The sequence below is a fragment of the Girardinichthys multiradiatus genome, chromosome 4 (genome assembly GCF_021462225.1).
Source record: "Girardinichthys multiradiatus isolate DD_20200921_A chromosome 4, DD_fGirMul_XY1, whole genome shotgun sequence".
NCBI classification, from domain to species: Eukaryota; Metazoa; Chordata; class Actinopteri; order Cyprinodontiformes; family Goodeidae; genus Girardinichthys; species Girardinichthys multiradiatus.
Window position 1 is genome coordinate 6,543,236 of NC_061797.1, and position 23,447 is coordinate 6,566,682.

At 39.9% G+C, this 23,447-nt stretch overlaps 1 protein-coding gene across 2 annotated transcripts in view; it reads left to right on the forward strand.

Annotated features, from left to right (window-relative positions):
• The first annotated feature begins 251 nt into the window (after nucleotides 1-251).
• The window catches only part of dpy19l3 (dpy-19 like C-mannosyltransferase 3), an 82,719-nt gene continuing 59,523 nt past the window's right edge, over nucleotides 252-23,447 (forward strand). The window contains exons 1-5 of one of the 2 annotated variants that reach the window (XM_047362840.1): nucleotides 252-2,033; nucleotides 2,801-2,928; nucleotides 17,740-17,830; nucleotides 19,755-19,876; nucleotides 22,899-23,044. In XM_047362840.1, the coding sequence (XP_047218796.1) occupies nucleotides 1,916-2,033; nucleotides 2,801-2,928; nucleotides 17,740-17,830; nucleotides 19,755-19,876; nucleotides 22,899-23,044 (605 nt within the window). In that variant the 5' untranslated portion in view covers nucleotides 252-1,915. Of the gene's footprint in view, nucleotides 2,034-2,800; nucleotides 2,929-10,380; nucleotides 11,250-17,739; nucleotides 17,831-19,754; nucleotides 19,877-22,898; nucleotides 23,045-23,447 lie in introns of those variants that run through there. The other variant, XM_047362839.1, reaches the window with a different exon arrangement.

The following is a 23,447-nucleotide window of genomic DNA, read 5'->3' on the forward strand; positions in this document are numbered from 1 at the left end:
TCAGTTAATTCCCTTACAAGTATGTCGCGATGATGACTTTTAATCTTCACATCTTCTAAAACAGTACATAAATGAAAGTGTTAACTCAATTTTGAGCTAAAATGCTTATTGATTTGTGCTTCATCTTCCTTTGTTTTCCTTGGCTCAATCCCATCTGGCTCTTGGGACATATGGAGATCAATAAAAAGGTCCACTGTTTCCTGCACTCGAATCATGTCCTTGTCAAGATGCAGCAGAGAAAAGCAGAATCTCCCAAAACTAAAGGAGAAAAAGGAAATGTAGAAAGAGTACAACCTACCAATTTATTCAAATCTATGAGTGAGTTCCACTGTCTCACTAACAGCACTGAAATGTGTGTAAAACTATTTCAAAATCTGTATTTCAGGAGCTGATGTTGGAGCACTAGTGTAATTATGTTCCACCTTTCTGTAGTTGACTTTTTAATTGTAATAAACACTGCAATACGTGCATTTAATGAAGGTCTATGTTAAGTTATTTTCTAACAGGAATAAGAGAACAAATATACTTACAAAAAGTTTGCGATATTTGACTTTCGGGTGACAATGACTTCTCATGCTGTTCACAAGTAGACTTATTGTCTGTTGAGGCATGGCATCCTATTCTTCTAGAAGGGCGACCCGCCAAGAAGAAGTTTCTCTGTTGCAACATGCTGATGACACTCTAAGCTCAGTGGCCACTTCTGTCTGAGAACATCTTGTTTGAACCCTCACAGTGGTGAGGTACTGTTGATAGTAGTTAGGTGTGGTCTTGGTCTCATGATGTCAAAATGTGAACAGCATGATGAGGAGGACTGTTAAAATGCCCATTCTGATTAAAGCAGGACATTTATTGGTCGATTCATGGATCAAACAGCAAGTTGTGCAAAAAGTACTGAAACATGGAACAGTTGGACATGTGCATTCAAAGGTTTAGAGAAGACCACGTTAAGTCTACCTGTAAAGGTTGTAATGAATTGTATGTTGATCCTAAAATTTGTATTGCCATATTTCTGACGTTTGTCTCTCTGATTAATAAAGCTGGAAACGTCGGCAAGTAGAAATCAAATGCCATTTTAAAAGACTAAACCATTAAGTGTATTTTTTGAGATTTTGTGGTATTACATTCCTCTATTGAAATGCAGTGCATTTATTCAGTTTGATTAAACTTGTGTTTCTCATGTGTTTTGATGTTATGGTAAAATCACCTAGAAAGATGTGCTATTTTGGGGATTTTATTTTGAAGGCCAGAACCACTGACTTCCGATCCTTAAACACGGTGCCGCAGCCAGCAAATATTAAAACACCCGGGTAGGATTGAGCAAGTTTGGAAGAAAAAAGGGGCAGAAATTGGAACAAGCAAATGATATAGGAGGACGCAGATAAAACAGGGAGAGAGGAAAGCTGCTGGACCAGCCGCTCCTGGTACCCAGAGGAGGGTGAGAGGCTGGGACGGATCGCTTGTGTCCTGGGTGCCAGACGGAGTCTGTTCCGCCGTCCGTCTTCAGCGGGAGCGCCTTTGTGTTAAAAGCAGAATGATTGTAATGAGGCGCTAGCTGTGTCCGAGCTGCACAGCAGGACCTTGAATCTGCCTCATCCTACTTTGTAGCGTCCTGTGTGTCACTGACCGCATCACCCATGCGATAGTTTACTGCTGATGACGTGTTGCTGAGCAAATCCTCCGGTTTAAAGATGGTAGAATGAATGCGGTTCTCCGTCAGTCTGGTCTCGATGAGCGGTTCCTGATATTTCCCAGTCCGGCTGCAGCGTGAGCAGGAAATCCTGAGGAGAAGGCCCGGCCATCCCTCTGATCAGAACAAACAAACCAAACAGCGGCGCCCAGCGTTGTTTACATTCGCGCATTAATCTCTCGTCATATCTACGTGGATGCCCCGTAGTTCGGGGGACAGTTTTGCAACATGACGAGCCTGCGTCAGAGGAAAGGCAGCAGGGGGAAGGAGGCGTCTCCGGCTGCTGAAGTTCAGTCCCAGCAGTCCAACTGTTGCACCCATCACCATGCAGGCAAGATCCTACAGGGTGAGTGAGTGAGGGATCCTCCAGGGCCACTGGAGGCATCATGGGAATGTTCTCAGTCGGAAAAGCTTGTGCCATAAAAGAAACTCAAGTAGTTCCAATCAGCACTCCCATTAAGGGATGTTTTTCTACAGGTGTGGCTTTCTGTTCTGCACTCTGCTGCCAGTGGTAAACAAGCTCCGCACTGGTGGCAGAACGTCTCTGTAGCTAACTCTTCAATAGGAACTGAAACTTTAAGTGTTCTTGATGATCTGATCGGGAAGAGTATTATTCTTGATGCCCTTTTGATGGATAGTGGTAGCTGCCTGCTTTCCTTTGGAGGCAACACAAAATGATGATTTCAAGCACGTCGGGTGATTTTAGCTAGATATTCACAGTTACACCCTCACTGGTGTTAATGCCATACTGAAAGGAAGTTAGCTGATTATACTGTGTTGGAGCACAAACACTGCAAATATGGATTATTGTTAAGTAAAACTTTTAAAGCTAATAAAGATTTTTACCATCAAGTTAGAATACAGTTGATCACTCAGGAGAGTACTCTGAAAAAAACAATATGAATTGCTAATGCACAAAAACCCGAAGCTGCAAAGTTTATGGAACAGTAGTGTAGATTAGTAGAGTTCTTAAAAATAACTCTACATAAAAATCAAAGCCTGAATCATTAAAACAGTGTTTTGATCAGGGAAAAGTATTAACCAAAACATTCCCAAAAATAAAGACTAAAACACTGACAGCAAAAAAAACCCAACATTTTCATGTTCCTGCAGGCAATTGGTCATGGGGGGCTATAATCTGGACATCGATTGGTTGGTCTGTTTCTGTTGGCCTTGGACTTCTGTGCTCCATCTACGTGGCCACGCTTCATGAGAATGACCTGTGGTTCTCCAACATCAAGGTACGTCCTTAACTCTCATGCTTTTAGGTGTGTTCTTTATGTTGCATGTAACCCTCCTGATCTATTCGCTCCCATTTTCTGTCTGTCTGTACTCTGCAGTCTGAGCAAAGGGAGGCTCAGATTTCAGAAAATCCTCCCAGTCTGTAAATGAATGTCTGGTTATAGCTTTTTGAACCAAGCAGATGCTGGGAAGCCTGCTGGTTTGTCAAAATTGGAAAAGCACACATGTAAATGCTGAAATATTGCACTAAGAAGTTGCTATCATGAATCATGATATGGTGCATATTGCTTCACACTGACTCCACCAGGTCTTACCAAGACACTTGTGAGAACAGAGCCACCATTTTTTCATACTTGTAACCCTTAGAGTGAAGAGAAGAACAACACTGCTCTGTGGCAATGTTGTCAAATGATGAACTGAAAACCAGTAGGGCAGGCAACTAGTCTGATTGGTCAAGTGTTGGTATGAATAAGTCAGCAGTAGTTGTGTTACACATTAGTTAATGTAGAAAGAAACGTATTTGCACAGGTTGAGAGATGAGTGACACAGTGGCTAGATTTCCTGCTGTTTTTCTGATGGTCTGTGTGTAAAGAATGAAATGCAGTTTATCTGCACAAACAAATCCTGTAGATTGAGGTCTCCCATGGATTTTGCATTTGGTTTAGGTAAAACAAGAATAACAGAGCAGGTACTAAAAAAGAACAATAAAAACAGCTAAAACAACAAAAAAGGTAATAAGATTAACAACAAATCAAGAGCTGCAACACAACAAGAACAACACAAACAACAACACCAAGAAGAAGAAAAATTGGAGCAACACAAACAGAAACGACAACACAGAACAACACAAATAAGATCAAACAGAAGAACAAGAACAACAACACAAAGAAGTTAAATAAGAAAAACAACACAGAACAGAAAAAACACAAACAACACACAGATGAAGAAGAAAAACAACAACAAAGAGGAATAACAACCAGGGGTGGAAATTAGCACCCGCCATCGGCCAAATGTGGGTACATTTATGAAATGGCGGGTAGATTTGAACAACGCATAAGCCACAGTGGCCAGTTTGCAATTTATACAACTGACCTGTTGGGGGCAGCAATACGCCTTAGTTGTTGATAGCTTGCTTTCAATGCAATTATAAGTAAAAGAAGAAAAACTGAAAAGTAACTTTAGCACTCTAAAACTTTAGCAATGTGTCGCTACATTCCTCAGCGTTTCCCTACAATTATCCAGTTAATGTCATTCATTTTATCAGATCACGTCATAAGCAATTTCTGTCCCTGTGTTGTCGCTTCTCCATTTTCTATAGCCAAACTTGACAAAAGCTGGACGAAAACACACCATACTATGTGTCACCGACGCTGATGAACACAGGTGCCACTAAAACCTTAAAATCAGGGAAGGATATCTGCAGGTTTTGAAAGCGGCGATTTTCGTTTGGTTGGCAGCACTTGCTCTCCTGCGAGCAGCAGCAGGGCTAACTCTGGTACATATCCAAGTGTTTCATGTGCTGCTAAAGTCCAGTCACCACCAAATAAAAGTTTTTGATCTGGCTTGGCTGTCCGAAGTGAAATACTCCCCCTGGCTCTATAAGAATGGATTTTTGTTTTAAATTCCATCATTCACAGTTGAGGAGTACCTATGATAAAAATTAAAGACTTTTTCATTGTCCGATGAGCTAACCCCTCCCTCCTACTTCCCTATGTCTAAGGGGATTGCTCAATCCAGCTCTCCATCCAACGGGTCCGGACTTCCCCAAACCTGCAAAGTCTTACTAAGCAATTTTACTGTAAGTTCTGGTTAAGCTGGTGTTGGGAAAACTCACCTAACCTCTGACAGCCTGCGTCCCAAAGTCTCGCCCTTCTTCAACTGGATGTCTGGACAACTGAGTAGCCCACAACAAACATCCACGCCTCGACAGTCACTTCTGTTAACGGCTGCTCATTCCCTAATTTTACAACTGGCTCTCGGTATATGGGTTAGGTTAATTTTAGTAACTCTGCATGAGCCCCAAGGGCGCTGTTTTAACAAACTTGGCTAAGGCAACCTATAAAAACCTCCTAAAATTTCTTAGAACCAGGCAACAAGACTTCTTACCACCAATAAAAAACCAAAAATAAAGTGACTAATTGAATAATTGAATGTCCACGATTTATCTGTTGTTATCTGTCTGTATCGGTTAATCCTCTTCTTAATGCAGTCGATCAGCTGGGTTGTGCCTCTGGTCCTCTGCTTCATCTGTAGCGTCTTTCTCCGTATCCGATCTTGTTCGCTGGTCTTCTGCGAAGAAGAGTTCCCTTATTGGCATTGCTTTTATAGTGCAGATGCTCCCACTGGTCAGCCCTTTGGTAGGCTTCTCCGTTATTGCGCAACATGCTATTGCCCAATACGTTGCTCAATACTTAGTCATGGTCACCGTGACTTTCTGGTGCTGTTTTTCGGACTTGAAGATACCAGTAATAGCCACGCAGCTGGCTGTAGTCTCGTCCTCCCTTTTTGTGTTGTTTGTTGGCCTTCAAAAAGGCTCGCGGTCAGCTCCTAGTCATCCTACAGTTCTCTCCCTAATCTGCTCAGTTTTAAACTTTACACTGTATTACACATTCCACTCTCTGCTTTCTGCATTTACTTTTAGACACAGTTATAAAACCATCACGTCATTCTTTTTATTCATGCATCACAACTGATCAACATTATATCTCTTTCATATATAGCTGATTGAGAATTTTAAACCTTAATGTTTTTTATTTTAATTATCAGTTCTCAATCATATGTGTTTTAACTTGATACTCAAACATTACTCATTTCATTTAATACTTGTAAAAAATAGAAAATCATTATACATTGTTTCCTTGGTTACTCTTGTTGTTTATACTTAATATGTGACTCCACAAAGGCCTCTCCAGTCTCTCAGTCCCAGAATATGAGAATATGCTTGTTTAGCTCTCTACTGTTTTAACTGTGTATTTTAATAAATGTTGCATGGATTACACAAAAGATACCTATTTCATTTTTATTGCTTTAATTGTGAGCAGTTAATAAATGTTGCATGGATTAAATGGAAAGATCTCACCTTATTTTGACAACTTCTACATGCTTTGCAAGTGCGAAAACCTGCAAAATCAGCAGTGTATCAAAAACATGTTCTCTCCAGTGAAGGAGAATAAGTATTGTTGAAGCATGTATAAGTCTTTACTTTTTATCATAGGTACTCTTCAACTGTGAGTAATGGAATCTAAAATAAAAATCCAGAAAATCACATTGTGTGATTTTGAGTTAATTAATTTACATTTTATTGCAAGACATAATTATTTGATACATCAGAAAAACAAAACTTAATATTTGATACAGTAAAACCTTTGTTTGCAATTCCAGATAGACGTTTCCTGTAGTTCTGGACGAGATTTACACTATCACAGCAGCAGGGATTTTGGACCACTCCTCCGTAAAGATCTTCTCCAGATCCCTCAGGTTTCAGGCTGTCGCTGAGCAATACGGACTTTGAGCTCCCTCCAAAGATTTTCAATTGGGTTCAGATCTGGAGACTGCCTAGACCACTCCAGGACCTTGAGATGCTTCTTATGGAGCCACTCCTTAGTTGACTTGGCTGTGTGCTTCGGGTCGTTGTCATGCTGGAAGACCCAGCCACGACCCATCTTTAATGCCCTTAATGAAGGAAGGAGGTTGTTGGCTAAGATCTTCTGATACATGGCCCCATCCATCCTCCTCTCAATACGGTGGAGTTATCCTGTCCCCTTTGCAGAAACGCATCCCCAAAGAAGACTAAAAGTGACTTTCAGGGATGTTCCACCAAACTATTGGCATGTTATACAAAGAAGGATTACTGGTTTACCAAGATAACCTCAGGTTAACTTTGGGATTTTCAGTTTCACAAAGCTAACGGGGTCTGTGACCATGGTAACCTGTGCTGGAAACGTTACCTGCTCTGCTGCAAGTTAAGGATATCTCATTAGAGGATTAACACCTTAGCTGTCAGCAACTTCAGCAACTTTATGTTTAGTTGTCTTTGTGTGACGCGGAGTTGTGTGAGCTTCTGTGTTAAACTCACTCTTTGTAGGGTGAAGATTGTCTGCCTGTCAGTCTTAAAGCAAAACAAAAAAAGTTTAGTCATGTTTTTTTTCTTAATTTTGATATCACATTTATTTTCTACTATAATTATCCAAATATACAGTCATGTGTAAAAAGCACTGGTTCTAAAAGTCACTAAAACTGATCACCAGGTTTTGTCATGTAATTTTGCCTGTAATAAGCTCCTGCAGAGTAGTGAACATTTGGACTCTTTAAATTTATCTTCAAGTCCACAAGTTTGAAATTTAAAATGCTAGCTTTATGTTCTTTAAGTATTTACTATTCAATTTTAAGATTATTAAAGCTTATTTTAAAAGAAACCAAAAATGTTCAGCTTTTCTCTATTACCAACATATCTCCATCATGTGTTTCAATCATACACCTCCCCTCTTCCTGTGTTCTCATTAAAATGCCTTGGAAATGCATCATAAACACCTCATGGTTTCATGGGATGATGGTTTTTCCATGCACAGCACAGGACTGATTTTTGAACTGTCTAAATAACCAAATGGAAGCTTCATTCCTCATAAAGTTTGTGCTGTGCTGTACAGCAGCAGCGCCAAACATGAGGTCATTTTAATGGCCCTTGTAGCCTTGCAGAAAAACATTGTTTTCGACAAAGCGGTATTATCTGATTTCACAGTCGGCTTCAAAGGCAGAAGAACAACATGGAAATGAGAACTCCTGCTCTGTGTTTTCTCATTTTCTCATGACAGTAATTGTCATTTGTTTTGGTGGATACAGACACTGGCATAGATGTGTAAAAATGAAGCCATCTTTTAAATGCAGAAGCATAATTCAAGACTGAAACTTTTAAAAAGTTTATCCTTTGAGCATATTTTATAAAATAAATATAAATAAAAAATAAATATGTGCATAAAAATAAATTAGTACACCATATTTCTGACTAGTTAAGGAAACAGTTTCATTTGAGAAATGCAAAAATTAACTTTGCTTTTTTCTTCTTCTTCAAATCAACATGTTTTACACGTCTATCCTGTTTGCCCTCTGATGAACCTCCTGTTCATCCTACTTACCTATTCAATTATTTTAAATTAGTAGATGGCTTTAAATTTATAAATGAGTAGTTTCAATTTGAATAAAGAAGTTAATTTTCATTAAAGCTTATTAAGCTAATACATATGCAAATGGGTTTTAGCAGGGAAACTGGGCTGAAGACTTCCATTTGGGTCTCACTGTTTCGCATGAAATGGTTTTTGGCCAGCTAAATCAAATCGGTTTTTGAATAATGAAAATTTTCAGTCATGGAAAAGACACAGCTGTACATATGCTTTCTAATTTTGAGCTGTTTTACATATGTATTAGACATTAACCTAGCTAACCCATTGTTCTCAGTGGCTGACAAAAAGGAGGTCCTGCTATATTCCTGTTTCACTTGTTTGAATTCAGTCGGCTTAAAAAGCAGTCACATTCAGTCATAAAGATTTGCAAATTAGGAGAAACATTTTGAAAATAATTTTGTTTATTGTTATTATTACTGAGGATATTTAAACCTGGGTAAAGTGTATTCAGAAATGTGAGCTAAAAATACTTAAACTTGAGCAAAAAAAACAAACACGCAGGATGTTTCTGTTGTAACTAAGAAAGAAAATAGCAGCAAGTTTTTTTTTTTATGAAGATCACTTGATTAACTGACAAAGATTATTTACAGGCATGAAACTTTAAATTTAGCCCCTCAAACTTGAAAAACAAAAGTCAAATGTTTAAAATCAGCATGTTTTTTTTATCTCGTGTTTGTGTATTTCTGTCTCTCTTCTGCATAACATCATAAAAACAAATGTATGAATTTGGAAGCAATTTATTTCATAAAGAAACAAGCCAGATAAAACCAGAAATTCAAGTGATCACTTTTATGAAACCTGTCATGCTTTGTACAGGGCTGCATTCATAGATGTCACCACAAAATTTACTGTGCAATAAAAAAGTCTCCGTTAAATCTTCTTCAGAGAAGATTAAACCTTCTCAGAGCACAACCATCACTGTGTTCAGGTAAATCCGGTTTGCAGATGTTGTGTAATAGATGCTGTGACCAAAGACATTATAATTATTAAAATCAGCAGGTTCTGTTGTGGTCTTATAGCTCTGCTTTGGGCAAAGCTTGTTGACACTAATATGATGGCAGCAATAATGCTTCTGTTTTGAGTTTAGAGCTATACATAATACCATCAAGATCACATGTATTAAAAGGGATTTACACACATTTTTAAACGGGGTGATGCAAAACCAGATTTTGCACACATTAAAAATGCCCTACAGTGGAACAAGAAGGAACAGGCAAGTAATTCAAGAGAAAACAATGGCTTTATTAAAAAATGTACAAGTTTTGAATCAAGCTATTAAACTGTTAAATGTTTTTCCAGTAAAGACACTGACGACCACATTGGTTTGACGAGGGTGCATCCAACTTGCAAACTGTGGTTGGGGGTGAAGACCCACAGCCCACAGATGTCATTATTGTGGATAATCATCCAGTGTCTGTCTATTCTGAGAAATACGTTAATCAGCAGAACCCGATGCAAAAAATAACATTACAACAACTTTGAAACTGATGGTTTTGAACAGTCTGAAGAGAGGACCAACACCGAGGTCCACCCAATTTGGGGAAATGCCTGACACATTTCCTATTGTGAAGACATTGTGAACGCTGCAATTTATAAGCTCCACCCCTAAGGTTCCTCAATCCCAGCTGCATGTTCTCAAAGTACAGCCTGTGATCTTGGCGGATCGACTAGTATAATGTGAAAGGACAAAGTGATCTGTAGTAAGGGGTATACGGTAGAATGTTTGTTGTGGAGCTATTATGTCACAATGCTATTGTTTAACAGAGAGGGGGACATCTTTTAACAATCTGTCTTTCCTTACCCAGTTTGATACTTAGATAATGTTGGAGAGTGCTGATTATCACCAGTGCTGTTGAACAGACACTGAGCTCAGTTGGCTCAGTTTGTCCTCTTGAATTCATCAGGTCTGAGCTCATGTCCATGTGGACTCCAGGGCCCTGTGGGGTTTATTACGAGTATGTGCTCATAGCTTCACACCAGCTCCCGAGCCACAAATTCTCCGACAAACGTTCCCCACATTTTCCAAATGATGTTCCAGCATGTTTCCCTGCCCTCCCACCATCGTTTCATCTTTTCCTGTGGCTTTATGCATGTGTGTTTTTATAGACAAGAGGTCACCAGTAGTCCATTCTTTTTTTTATTTCCTCTCCCTCCCCCTGGCTGCTGCAGTTGTCCACAGTCTACCCTGTTGTTCACACACATACTGTGGCTCAGTCTTTGTGCCTGCCTATTCTTTAAATGTTGAACTGTTTAAAGATTGCTTTTTATTTTCATCTCAACAAGACGCCGGGACATTTTTATGCTTGTGGAAGGAGTCGGCTGTTCCAGTCGTGAATGTACTCATCCATGGATCCTTCAAGTATCGCATCAGAGATAGAAAATATTCAAAGTTCTTCAAGAGGACAGAGAGAAATGAAGGGAAGAGACATTAACTAACTTTTCACAAGGAATTCACTGCTCTAAACTTGTTCACTGGGCTTATTCTCTTTGACCTCAATATAAACTGGGGATTATTGGTTTTCCTTATAGTTTCTGGTGAAAAGCCAGTGCTTGTTTTACCTCGGGTAGAGTCGAAAGAGGATTTGGAAGGAAACTAACTCCTCATTCCCTTTGTGAGAGCTTTTGCATATTTTCTTTGGCAAAGAACTTGAAGCGATTAAAAACCTTTCTTTAATTCATTTGGAGCGACTTCAAGAAAAGAACACACCACATTGGTATTTATCCTTGTAATGGATTTGGATCATATCTGTAGGGAAACCCAGGAGCATTCTGTTTATTTACCTGAATTGAGCACATCAAGGGTTTCAAGAATTTATAGATTATCTCCTTTTTCTCATGCAATGGAGTTTCGGAGAAGACTGAAGGTGAACCAGGCAGAGAACAGTTTGGGGATTTCACCACATGGATCTGCTAAAGGGAGATGCAACAGTAACAAGAGGACAGAGCCAGCAAGGATTAGACAAGGAGTTTCTCTGCTTGGAAGATCCAGTTCTTTTTCCGGTTCATGCATTCTACTGCGGTGGCCTTGGCAACTGTGTGTTTCCATGGCAGCAGGGCTGATTGTAGCGGGGCTGCTGGCCATGACTCAGGCCTGGTATGTCAACGCCATACACGAGAATATGCTCTGGTTCTCTCAACTCACGGTAGGAGTCCCTGCTGGAATTCTGGAAAATGGCTCGGTTCGAAAGTGAAATAAGCAAGGCACATTATGTATCAGCTTCTGTGTATAATCTTGTGTATAATCTGCAGCATTCAGGGGTTGCAAGGGTTCAGTCAGTAAAGTGCACATACAAAGCTGTCACACCTCTCAGCAGTCCAATCTCAGTCCCCAGCAGGAGTTCCTTCCTTTTCTTTATTACTTGTTAGTTGACCCATTGGGGCAGCTGTGGCGCTCTTGGAGGAGTCGTGATTTTGCAGTGAGAAAGCTGTGGGTTTGATTCCGGCATCCTCCCCTGCTACATGCAGATGTTCTCGTTGACAAGGCACTTATCCCCCAAGTTGCCTACCGACCTGAGTTTGGGTGTATGAATTGTGTGGCTGGGAGAAAAATGTAAAGTTATGTTAACTATGAATGCAATAGGGCTAAATAGTAATATTATAAGTTGTTTATTTATCATTATCCTATCCTGTATCAGTCTCAGAACCAGTATCTGTTTTTTTTTTATCTATGAGATGTTAACCACATTCAGGACATGTTTCATTTAGGAAAACAACACAGGTATAAAATTTTTATTAGTTTGGACAAAGATATATATTTCAGAAGCAAATTTGATTAAATCACAAAACTAGTTGAATAGTAAATCTGCTCATTCTTCCCACATATGGAAAATAATGTTATGATGTGTTATGAGAAGACAAATCCTGGTGGTTGGGTTTTTTTTGTGTTTTTTTTTTTTGGCTTGCTTCCTTGTATTTTTCAGAAATATCCCTAAATGTTCTGCCACGTTTTGTGGGAACACTAAAGAATTGTATCATTTACATCCTGGTACCGAAGCAGCAACCCTCTGCTTACAGTGATCAGTTTTCTAGCTCAGAGACGCACCACAAATCCATGTTACACAGGTATAAATGCTTCAAGGATACTTGCAGGGTTAAATGATCTGTCCTCTTTTCCTCAGAACGAAAATTATGTAAGAAGAGAGGAGGGGGCGAGTAGACACATAGCCACATTACCAGGATTTTCTGCATGCTTCTGATTTTTTAGATATCTGCCTACCAGCATTATGGCCTCATTTGGCCTGAGCAGGGGATGCAGCAGGCTGCAACCTTTTCATCTGTAGATTCAAAGGTGCTAAATGGCACAGGAACAGTGTGGTTTTATTTTCACAATCTCAATGAACCACAAAATCTCCATAATATTCATCCTGCCCTTCTTTTTCTTCAATTTTCTTACCCTTCACCAATGCTGACCAAGTTTTTTTTATTGTGAATGTCTGCCTTGCAGAAACGTTTTATGTACCAGGGTGTAGGTGAAATCCTTCACCTCTTTGTGGAGGTAAATTTGTCTCAATATTATTCAATCAAACAAAAAACTAATCTCAATCAAAAAATATTAAGTTGTGATCAAAACTTTCAGAGTTGTAACAATTTTTCTTTTAATGGAATATTTTATTTTGGGGAGAAAAAAAATAGTTTGAAAACTTTTTTTGATTAAAATGACTCATTTTTTCTCACGAAGAGAAAAAAGTTATTTGCAAAACAAACTTTTATTTGCGCATGTCAAAAACCTTTGGTTACAACTCTCGCTCTTTTGGTTTTGATGCTCTCTGTTTTTGGTTGAACTCAAAGAATTTTGAGTCCTGGGAACATGAACATCCTGGGCGGGGCCTAAAGACGAGCGATGTAAGACATTTCCCAATTGGTTAGCGCTGACTAAAGCGGTCGCTCGAACTGCAGGGCTTGTACAGAAGAAAACTGCGGTTAAGTGAGCCGACAGTCAGAAATACGCGGTCCTGCCAGCCGACAATAGCTCTCTCTTAAAGATTAGCGTAGCGCATACAAGGCGCATTACAGTAATGGAGCAGAAAGGACCCGATCCTGGCAACGGTTGAGAAAATAAGAGGAAAACAGGAAAGAAACCTACAGAACATTTATATTAATAACATTTTTACAACTTTCACATTCATGTTTTATGTAACATAATAAATATTTTATATTTTACTGTACAGTTTTGGAGAAATATCCTGTCAAAGTACCTCAAAATACTTAACCATTATATGCATTTGTCCCACTTTCAGGAATTTATTTCTCCAAAACCATGAGAGGTGACAACACAATCTCTTCACATTGTATTAGAGGGTCATCTATATTATAACCAGAATTAGTATTTCATAATTTTACTGTAGGTTTCTGGAGAAATACACAACTACCCCCAACAGTACGACAAACGCTTCTTTTTGGTGAGGTCGATGAGGTCCTGTGGGAAGTGGTCTGGACAGCTTAAAGTGCAAGAGGATCCAGATCTCCTCTGACCTCTCCTGGACTGGAAACGTCCCTCGCCTGTTGAAGAAGGTACAACAACAGCTCTTCTTCATCAGGACATGAAAACAGACTGTTCACTCTCCTCAGCTGCTTACAGATGTCTGCAGGGCCACGGTGGAAAGCACTCTGTGTCTCAGCATGACAGTGTGGTGTGGGAACTGTACAGGAGAGGAAGGAAGTATCACTGGTGGTGAGGATAACACACAGGATTATGGGATGCCGTCTGCCCGACATGGCCTTTGTTTTATACTACACTTGGGGTAGTTGTGTATTTCTCCAGAAATCTATAGTAAAATTATGAAATACTAATTCTGGTTATAATATAGATGACCCTCTAATAAAATCTGAAGAGATTGTGTTGTCACCTCCCATGGATTTGGAGAAATAAATTTCTCAAAGTTAGGCAAAAGCATATGCTAGTTAAGCATTTTGAGGTACTTTGACAAGGTATTTCTCCAAAATTGTACAGTAAAATATTAAATATTTATTATTTTACATAAAACATGAATGTGAAAGTTGTAAAAATGTAATTAATATAAATGCTCTGTAGGTTACTTTTCTGTTTTCCTCTTATTTTCTCAACAGTTGCCAGGATCTGGTCCTTTCTGCTCCATTACCGTAATGCACCTTGTATGCGCTACGCTAATCTTTAAGAGAGAGCTGGTGTCGGCTGACGTCACCGCGTATTTCTGACTGTCGGCTCACTTAACCGCAGTTTTCTTCTGTACAAGCCCTGCAGTGCGAGCGGAAGTTCAGAGGTGCGGGGGATCAGAGTCTGCGGCTTTAGTCAGCGCTAACCAATAGGGAAACGTCTTACATCGCTCGTCTTTAGGCCCCGCCCAGGATGTTCATGTTCCCAGGACTCAAAATTCTTTGAGTTCAACCAAAAACAGAGAGCATCAAAACCAAAAAAGCAAGAGTCGTAACCAAAGATTTTTGACATGCGCAAATAAAAGTTTGTTTTGCAAATAACTTTTTTCTCTTCGTGAGAAAAAATTAGTCATTTTAATCAAAAAAAAGTTTTTTCAAACAATTTTTTTTCTCCCCAAAATAAAATATTCCATTAAAAAAAAATTGTTACAACTCTGAAAGTTTTGATCACAACTTAATATTTTTTGATTGAGATTAGTTTCTTTTGATTGAATATTCCAAAAGTTTTGACCACAATTTATTTTTTTGATTAAGATCCATACCTCTTCACCAGGCTGCAAACGTTTTTCATTGTCTGATGAGCTAAACCCTTCCCTCCTACTCCCTAATTGTGAGGTGATTGCTTGAACCAGCTCTAAAGGGTCCGGGTCTTTCTAACTCGACGAGTATTACACTGAACAGGATTACTGAAGAATCTTTTTAAGCTGGTGTCTGGAATGACCCGTCTAGCCTCTGACAGCCTACATCCAGAAGTCACACTCTTTTTCAACTGATGAGTTGGCTGGACTGAATAGCCCTGCAGTGAGCCAAATCACAATGGTCACAACTGTCAACAGCTGCTTATTTCCCTAATTTTACCACTTGCACTTGGTAACTGGGCTAAGTTAGTTTCAATGACCTGGATTTAAGTCCCAAGGATGTTGTTTTACCTAGTTGGGCTTAAGACAACCCTTTAAAAACTTCCTATAATTATCTTAGATCATGCACCAAGATGTTTTCACTACTATATAAATAAACTTACCTTACCTTACCTTACCTTACTATTGAAGAACTAAATAGTTAGGTGACACCACTAATTGACTGTCCACGGTTCATCTAAAATCTTATATGCTTAATTAGTAATGTGTTACTAATAATATACTGATACAAAATAATCAGTCAACCTAACCTTCCCTAATGCTGTGACTGTGGAGTTTGAAGTTGAGGCTTAGAGGGGCGAAGGATCTTCCATACAATCATACAACAAATCAGATGAATCTTTCAGGTGATAACAAGTTGATTTCTTGGGTGGAAGGCAAACTGAAGTTGTCAGTTCCCTTCCTCGGAGTAGACGAGCAGTGATGTCCCAGGTCTCGATGGTCAGAAACACTAATGTCTTAAGTCTTCATAGTAAGAAACTTTCAGAGTCGGAAGAGTTGAAAAAACCCTTTAGGTGTAAAAGGGTTTTGTCCAGGATGTGTGGAAGCCTGAGACTCGGAACAGCCAGGCTTGATGAGTCCAAAGACCAAGTTCTCTCAGTTTTCTGGGCACTAACAGCTGCTGGAATCCGATATCTAATTTGAAACCATAGTCCTTTAAGGCTCATGGGTTGAACCTGTTTGAATCTCAGCTTGTCTGCAGCTTGGGTCCTCCTCTGTATCATCTGCAGTGTCCCTCCATCTCAATCTTTGCTTGCTGGTGTTTTGTGAGGAAACAACCAACAGTTCCTCTTATCCTTCTCCACATATGGACCTGATTCTAGCCTTATTGTCTGGTTTTTGTTGCTATGCTTGTCTTCTTGGTTACTTGTCACATTAGCTGATCTTTTCCTTGGGATTCCCCGAGTCACGTGCTTCACGTCAGATGAGCTGTCATCACCTCAGCCTTGAGCCATCTGCTGACCGGTACTCTGTCCTGCACCCTCCCCTCACTTGTCAGACTTGTACTGTAAGTCACTGCTCCCACTTCCCTAATTCCTCAACATCTGCTCCATTCCCTGCCTACTCACCATTACACTTAGCTCTTAAACAGTGACTTTAAATCTTACAGCATCGTTGTTGCTCAAACCTGAATGGACCACCCAGACTTCACTGCTTCAGAATGTGAATATTTACTGATTTACAGTATATTTCATTGATTTAATTGTGAGAATTTAATTATTTCTACATGAATTCACGGAAGGATCTCACCTTATTTTGACAGTTTCCAGTTAAAGACCCGGCTGAGTGTAACCTCACATTAAACAAGCTGCTGCGAGATGCTACCTTTACCTGGCACATGGCGTCACTGTACAATCAACACTGCTACACAGCAGGAATGGCAGCAGAAGAAGAACTAACAGGAAATACAAATTCAAATTTCACTTTGCACAATTTGCAGTACTTTTGTATGGTATTCTTAACAATAATGTTGCTATTAATGAATACCCTGGTATACTTTAATACCATATTACCATCTAACCCTTGTGCAGAGGGTTGTAGCTATGTGCGTGTAAACACGGCTGTTTACACATATTTCGTGTTTGAAACCTGACTTTTTTCCATAAAACTGCAGACCCATCACTGATACTGATGACCGCCTGTTCTGTCCCTGATACGTAGTAATGTTTGTGCTTTGAACAAGAAAAGTACAACATCAAGGAAATTCATGTTTGAGACAGAAGTCATGATGACATTTATGAATTCTGGTTTTCGACCACACTGACCGCAGACATCTTCTGCACTTATTGGTCCAAAGATCTTTAATCAGAGAAGCGACCAATAGGTTCATGGTAACTCTGGATTCTTTAGTTCTTCTGTGGGATCTTCTGATATGATGACAAAAAGTATATTAAGTATTCATATGAATGTTTGTTTATTTCATGGTGGATTTTAAAACTTAATAACATTTTAATCTGAAATTCCGGGTTTCCCTCCTTCATTTATCTACTTTATCTGCTGATGCATTGAACAGAAAACTACCCTGTTCCCATTAAAGGCTTTTTATGGTTTCTAAGCCGAAGTTATTACTGGAAAATACCAGAAACCACATTGTAATAATACTTTGAAATATGGTTTAGTTTTTAACAGGCTTTGGATTACAAGATCTCTTGCGTGTTTCCTCTTTGGATGGACGGTAATGCTGAAAAACAGTTTGACAGACTCCTGCTGAATTATAAAACAGATTTTATCAAGAAAAGGGTTGCTGTTGTCAGAAGAATTCTTTTAATCAAACACAGATTGAAAATATTTCCAAACTGAGTATAACAGATGAACAATTGATGTAATATTCTGGTGCCGGGCGTTCTCAGCTCTGTCTCGTCTCCCACTGCACTGCAACAGTAATCATGCTCGGCAGGCAGGGGTTCTCCCGGGACGGCTGTGTTACCTCTCTGATTGTTACCTCTGAGGATTGCCGCCATATCAGCCACTTTGCTTCTGTCCTGTTTGGTTCTGTCTTGTCTCGTCAGAAAATCTGTTTTCCACATCACACAGAATAAAAAAGCTTGGATTTATATCACCACATTGCCTCTTCTGCTTTCAGGAAGTGGAGCGCGAGATCTCCTTTCGGACAGAATGTGGGCTCTACTACTCCTACTACAAACAAATGTTGCAGGCACCATCCATACAGGAAGGTATGCTGTGTGTTAACAACTCCATGCTGTAATCCCATTCTTTTATCATCCAGAGTTCAGCTGATTATTCTCTTCTTAAATTCTTTTATATATTAACTATTTATTTTGTTTAATAACTTAGTAGTGTGTTTTCTATCTAATCTCTTGGTTACCTGTTCAGCTCTTTCGGCCTGTTTTTCTGTTACCCTCCTTTTCCTCTTTTCTCTGCTGGTCTGCTAATTAAAATTCCACCAGTATCACTTCCTCTGATCTTGGTTTGCTTGTTTCAGCTAAAACCTAACTAAAGGGCCCCAAATAAGTACCTTTAATATTAAGTTGTTTTTTATGACTAACTTTTATTTATTCAAAGTTTCTGCTTTAATAGCTTTTTGGTCTGATCTATACATTCTGTATAATCACCAAGCACTGTTACATTTAGACAAGATGGAAAAATGAATATTATATAAGCAAATTATTGCCTGTAGCTTTAGGTGAAACATTTTTTCCTTCATCTTCTTCCTGTGTGAAATGGGTTTTTTGGCAGTATAACTTGTTTGCAGCAGTTTTGATTAATTGCAGAAGTTAAACGTTGGCTGAGCTTTACATTAAAATTAAACGTTAGTGAACAGTTCCACATTTAATTCCACGACTCGGATGCGTTGTTCTGACCCACTATTAACAAGTGTTCTGGCTGATCCAGATGTCAGTGTCAGATTAACAACGATTCACACCTGAGTGATCAGATCACAGTTATACCTGCTTTACATGCAAAAAGACATGCAACCACCTCTAGAGGTTTAACAACACTTATGGTAACCTGTGGATGACTACCTCCTGACGTGGGTTCAGGGAAGTAATAAAGGTGGGTTGACCTTAACCTCCCCAGTTCTGTGTCAGGGCCAGTCAGGTGATCTTCAGGTGTAATTAGGGCGCCGTTTACACGACAGCGTTTCCTAGAAAACAAAAAAAGGTTAGTTGCATTTCTACTGTTCGTTTACATGAAGACAGTGCATGTTTTCTCTATAAATGGCACAATTTGAGAACGGGTTCAAGAGTGTAATGGTTTGAAAACGTCCCGGCGAAACCCTGCCCTTTGCTTAGTATGACTGAAATCAGTAGAAATTAATGCACATGCGCACAACATAAAGGCTGCCGACCAGTTTAAAACCCACAGAGGATGAAGATATCGACCACAATGGCGGATTGCAGAGTATTTCCCTGTGCTGAGTCTTTTGAATCTAACAACGGTTCTCCATCTAAGTGCTCATTTTCTCCCCCGTTTTGTTAGCAGGAAGTGCTTGCGAATGTTGTTCATTTTCAAAGGGCATACCACCAATTAGTGCCATGGTGGGGAAATTACGCCATTTTAACGACTCCACTGTTGTCGTGTGAATGGAGATTGTAATTAAAAGCAATAAATGCAAAACAAAACTCAGCAAAAAAAAGAGAAATTCAGTCACCCAGTCTGTTATTTTGACATTAACCTGGTAAAGATTGATGTTAGTTGCGTTTCTCAGTTATTTACAAAATGATGCTAAACCTAATTATTTTACCTTACCTAACTAAATTGTTGCTTCATAGAGTTCAGTGTCACCACAAAGATAATATAGTTTTAACCCTTAAACTTCCAGTGCAGTAAAACATCTCACGGCTCACTGGGAGGATTTACCTGTTTTTTACGTTACTTCACTCGAACATCAGCACTGCAAGAAGCTCAGCTGTTTATGAAATGGTGGGTCCAATCAGCCCCAAACTGCACTTTATAACTCAGAGACCACCAGGTAATAACTGCTGCTTGTATGACGCTAACAGGGCATCCATCAATGTATTTCAGACTTCCAAACTAATGCAGGTAGGTGTCCCAGACCACCTGTGAATGTCCTCAATCCATCTGTATTTGGCAACCTCCAAATGTGTGTGTGTGTGTGTGTGTGTGTCTTCCCAGGGCTGTCAGTGCTGATCCACGATAACTTGACGGAATCCAAGAGGACCATTAATCTCTTACAACGGATGAATATCTACCAAGAGGTGTTTCTCAGTATTCTCTACAGGCTGCTGCCCTTACAGGTAACACACTACTCACTCTATTGCTCACTCTACACAGTAATAAAATTGACGGTGGGACGATTTTATTTTTTTATTTTGAGCCATAAATTAAAAAAAATGTATGCAATACATTTTTTTTTTTAATTCTCAGACTGCAGGTTTACTGGTGGTTCCTAGAGTCTCTAGAAGTAGAATGGGATTCAGATCCTTTAGTTATCAGGCTCCTATCCTGTAGAACCAGCTCCCAGCTTTAGTCCATGAGGCAGACACCCTGTCTACTTTTAAAATTAGGCTAAAACTTAAAACTAAAGACTTAGGTTATCCTGAGCTATCTCTGTGGTTATGCTGCTATAGGCTTAGACTGCTGGAGGACATAATGACCACTTTCACTCTCTCTGCTACAGTCTCATACTCTCCAATATTGCTATTATTTCAGCTTTTAATTTTATTTTCTCTCTCAGTTTTTTTTTCTCTTCCCAAAAGCTACACCTGGCCTGACTCTGTTTATATGTGTCACCTTCCTGGAGGGGGAGATCGGCTGAGCTTCTGCTTCCAACAACCTAATGCTCTTCTACAGATGATACTCTTGCCCCTGTCATTCAGTGTTTAACCATGTCTCTCCTAGACATATCTACTGGCTGAGCTTCTACTGTGACTAAATGTACAGGTCCTTCTCAAAATATTAACATATTGTGATAAAGTTCATTATTTTCCATAATGTCATGATGAAAATGTAACATTCATATATTTTAGATTCATTGCACACTAACTGAAATATTTCAGGTCTTTTATTGTCTTAATACGGATGATTTTGGCATACAGCTCATGAAAACCCAAAATTCCTATCTCACAAAATTAGCATATTTCATCCGACCAATAAAAGAAAAGTGTTTTTAATACAAAATCGTCAACCTTCAAATAATCATGTACAGTTATGCACTCAATACTTGGTCGGGAATCCTTTTGCAGAAATGACTGCTTCAATGCGGCGTGGCATGGAGGCAATCAGCCTGTGGCACTGCTGAGGTCTTATGGAGGCCCAGGATGCTTCGATAGCGGCCTTTTGCTCATCCAGAGTGTTGGGTCTTGAGTCTCTCAACGTTCTCTTCACAATATCCCACAGATTCTCTATGGGGTTCAGGTCAGGAGAGTTGGCAGGCCAATTGAGCACAGTGATACCATGGTCAGTAAACCATTTACCCGTGGTTTTGGCACTGTGAGCAGGTGCCAGGTCGTGCTGAAAAATGAAATCTTCATCTCCATAAAGCTTTTCAGCAGATGGAAGCATGAAGTCCTCCACAATCTCCTGATAGCTAGCTGCATTGACCCTGCCCTTGATAAAACACAGTGGACCAACACCAGCAGCTGACACGGCACCCCAGACCATCACTGACTGTGGGTACTTGACACTGGACTTCTGGCATTTTGGCATTTCCTTCTCCCCAGTCTTCCTCCAGACTCTGGCACCTTGATTTCCGAATGACATGCAGAATTTGCTTTCATCCGAAAAAAGTACTTTGGACCACTGAGCAACAGTCCAGTGCTGCTTCTCTGTAGCCCAGGTCAGGCGCTTCTGCCGCTGTTTCTGGTTCAAAAGTGGCTTGACCTGGGGAATGCGGCACCTGTAGCCCATTTCCTGCACACGCCTGTGCACGATGGCTCTGGATGTTTCTACTCCAGACTCAGTCCACTGCTTCCGCAGGTCCCCCAAGGTCTGGAATCGGCCCTTCTCCACAATCTTCCTCAGGGTCCGGTCACCTCTTCTCGTTGTGCAGCGTTTTCTGCCACACTTTTTCCTTCCCACAGACTTCCCACTGAGGTGCCTTGATACAGCACTCTGGGAACAGCCTATTCGTTCAGAAATGTCTTTCTGTGTCTTACCTTCTTGCTTGAGGGTGTCAATAGTGGCCTTCTGGACAGCAGTCAGGTCGTCAGTCTTACCCATGATTGGGGTTTTGAGTGATGAACCAGGCTGGGAGTTTTAAAGGCCTCAGGAATCTTTTGCAGGTGTTTAGAGTTAACTTGTTGATTCAGATGATTAGGTTCATAGCTCGTTTAGAGACCCTTTTAATGATAGGCTAATTTTGTGAGATAGGAATTTTGGGTTTTCATGAGCTGTATGCCAAAATCATCCGTATTAAGACAATAAAAGACCTGAAATATTTCAGTTAGTGTACAATGAATCTAAAATATATGAATGTTAAATTTTCATCATGACATTATGGAAAATAATGAACTTTATCACAATATGCTAATTTTTTGAGAAGGACCTGTATGTGCTCTCTTTCATACTCTAGACTATAAAACTGGCTCAGAGTTTATCTGCTTAGCTGTCTTTCTCTCCTAGATGAAGCCACTAAAGGAGCTTTAACCATTAATGTTTCAGTTTTCCTTCCCATAGAAAGTACTCCTGGATCACTGCTTCTGTGTTCTTTTTGTGTCTCTGCTCTGTTCTCTCAAACCCCCGGTCGGTCGTGTCAGATGGCCGCTCCCACTGAGCCTGGTTCTGGTTCTCCTGGCGGTTTCTTCCTGTTAAAAGAGAGTTTTCCTCTCCACTGTCTCTACATGCTCATCTAGGAGGAGTGATTGCTACAGGTCACTGACTGGATGCAATCGGCTGGGTTTCCTTAGATAGAAAAACTTTTTATCCAATTTGAATAATAAAATGAATCTGACTGCAGTGTTCGATAGTTAGGATTAATTGGAATGTATGTACCTGACTTAAAATCTGTATGATTCTATTGAATTGACTTTGTTAATAGCCTTGAGACAACATGTCTTGTGAATTGATGCTATATAAATAAAACTGAACTGAATTGAGTTAAATTGAATTGTTTTAACTGTTAAAGTTAGTGTTTTAAGTAGCATTGTCTCTTTTTCAGAATTTAAATTTCATGAATTTTCCTAACTGGTTACTCTGCTGTCGCTGTTGCTCTATCTGGGAGTGTTTATTCATACTGCAGTTCCTAACAAGTCATTTTCTTGTTTGTGTGTGTGTGTGTGTGTGTGTGTGGGTGTGGGTGTGTGTGTGTGTGTGGTCTAGGCGTATCTGGAGCCTGTGTATTTCTACATTTACACAGTGTTCTCGCTCCAAGCCGTATATGTGATTGCTCTGTACCTCACAGCATGGCTCCTCTCTGGCTCCTGGCTCGCTGGTACACTAACTGGAGTCTGGTATATTCTTAATAGGTGAGCAATAACAATGTTTCGCATGGTCATTTGGTTGTGGAAGAGGAGAAAGCAGGACTTTTCTAGTAGTTGTTTTTGCACAGAGTTGAGGTCCTTGAGGTCAGGTGTTCAGCAGCTTTTGGACTTGTCCTTGGTTCAACACACCTGAATGTAATGGCTACATTACCTCCTCAGCATGCAGTTGAGTCCTTCAGAGTCTGGTTAATGGCCTAATTATTCAGGTTTGATGAAGCAGAGAAAAGTTGCAGGATAACAGCTCTTGAGGACTAGAGTTTGACACCTGTGATCTGAGCCATTCCATTCTAGCTCTGGCTGTATGGTTAGGGTCGTTGTCCTGCTAGAAGCTAAACTCCACTCCTTTAAGTATTTTGCAGCTTCTTACAGGTTTTCTTCTGGGATTGCT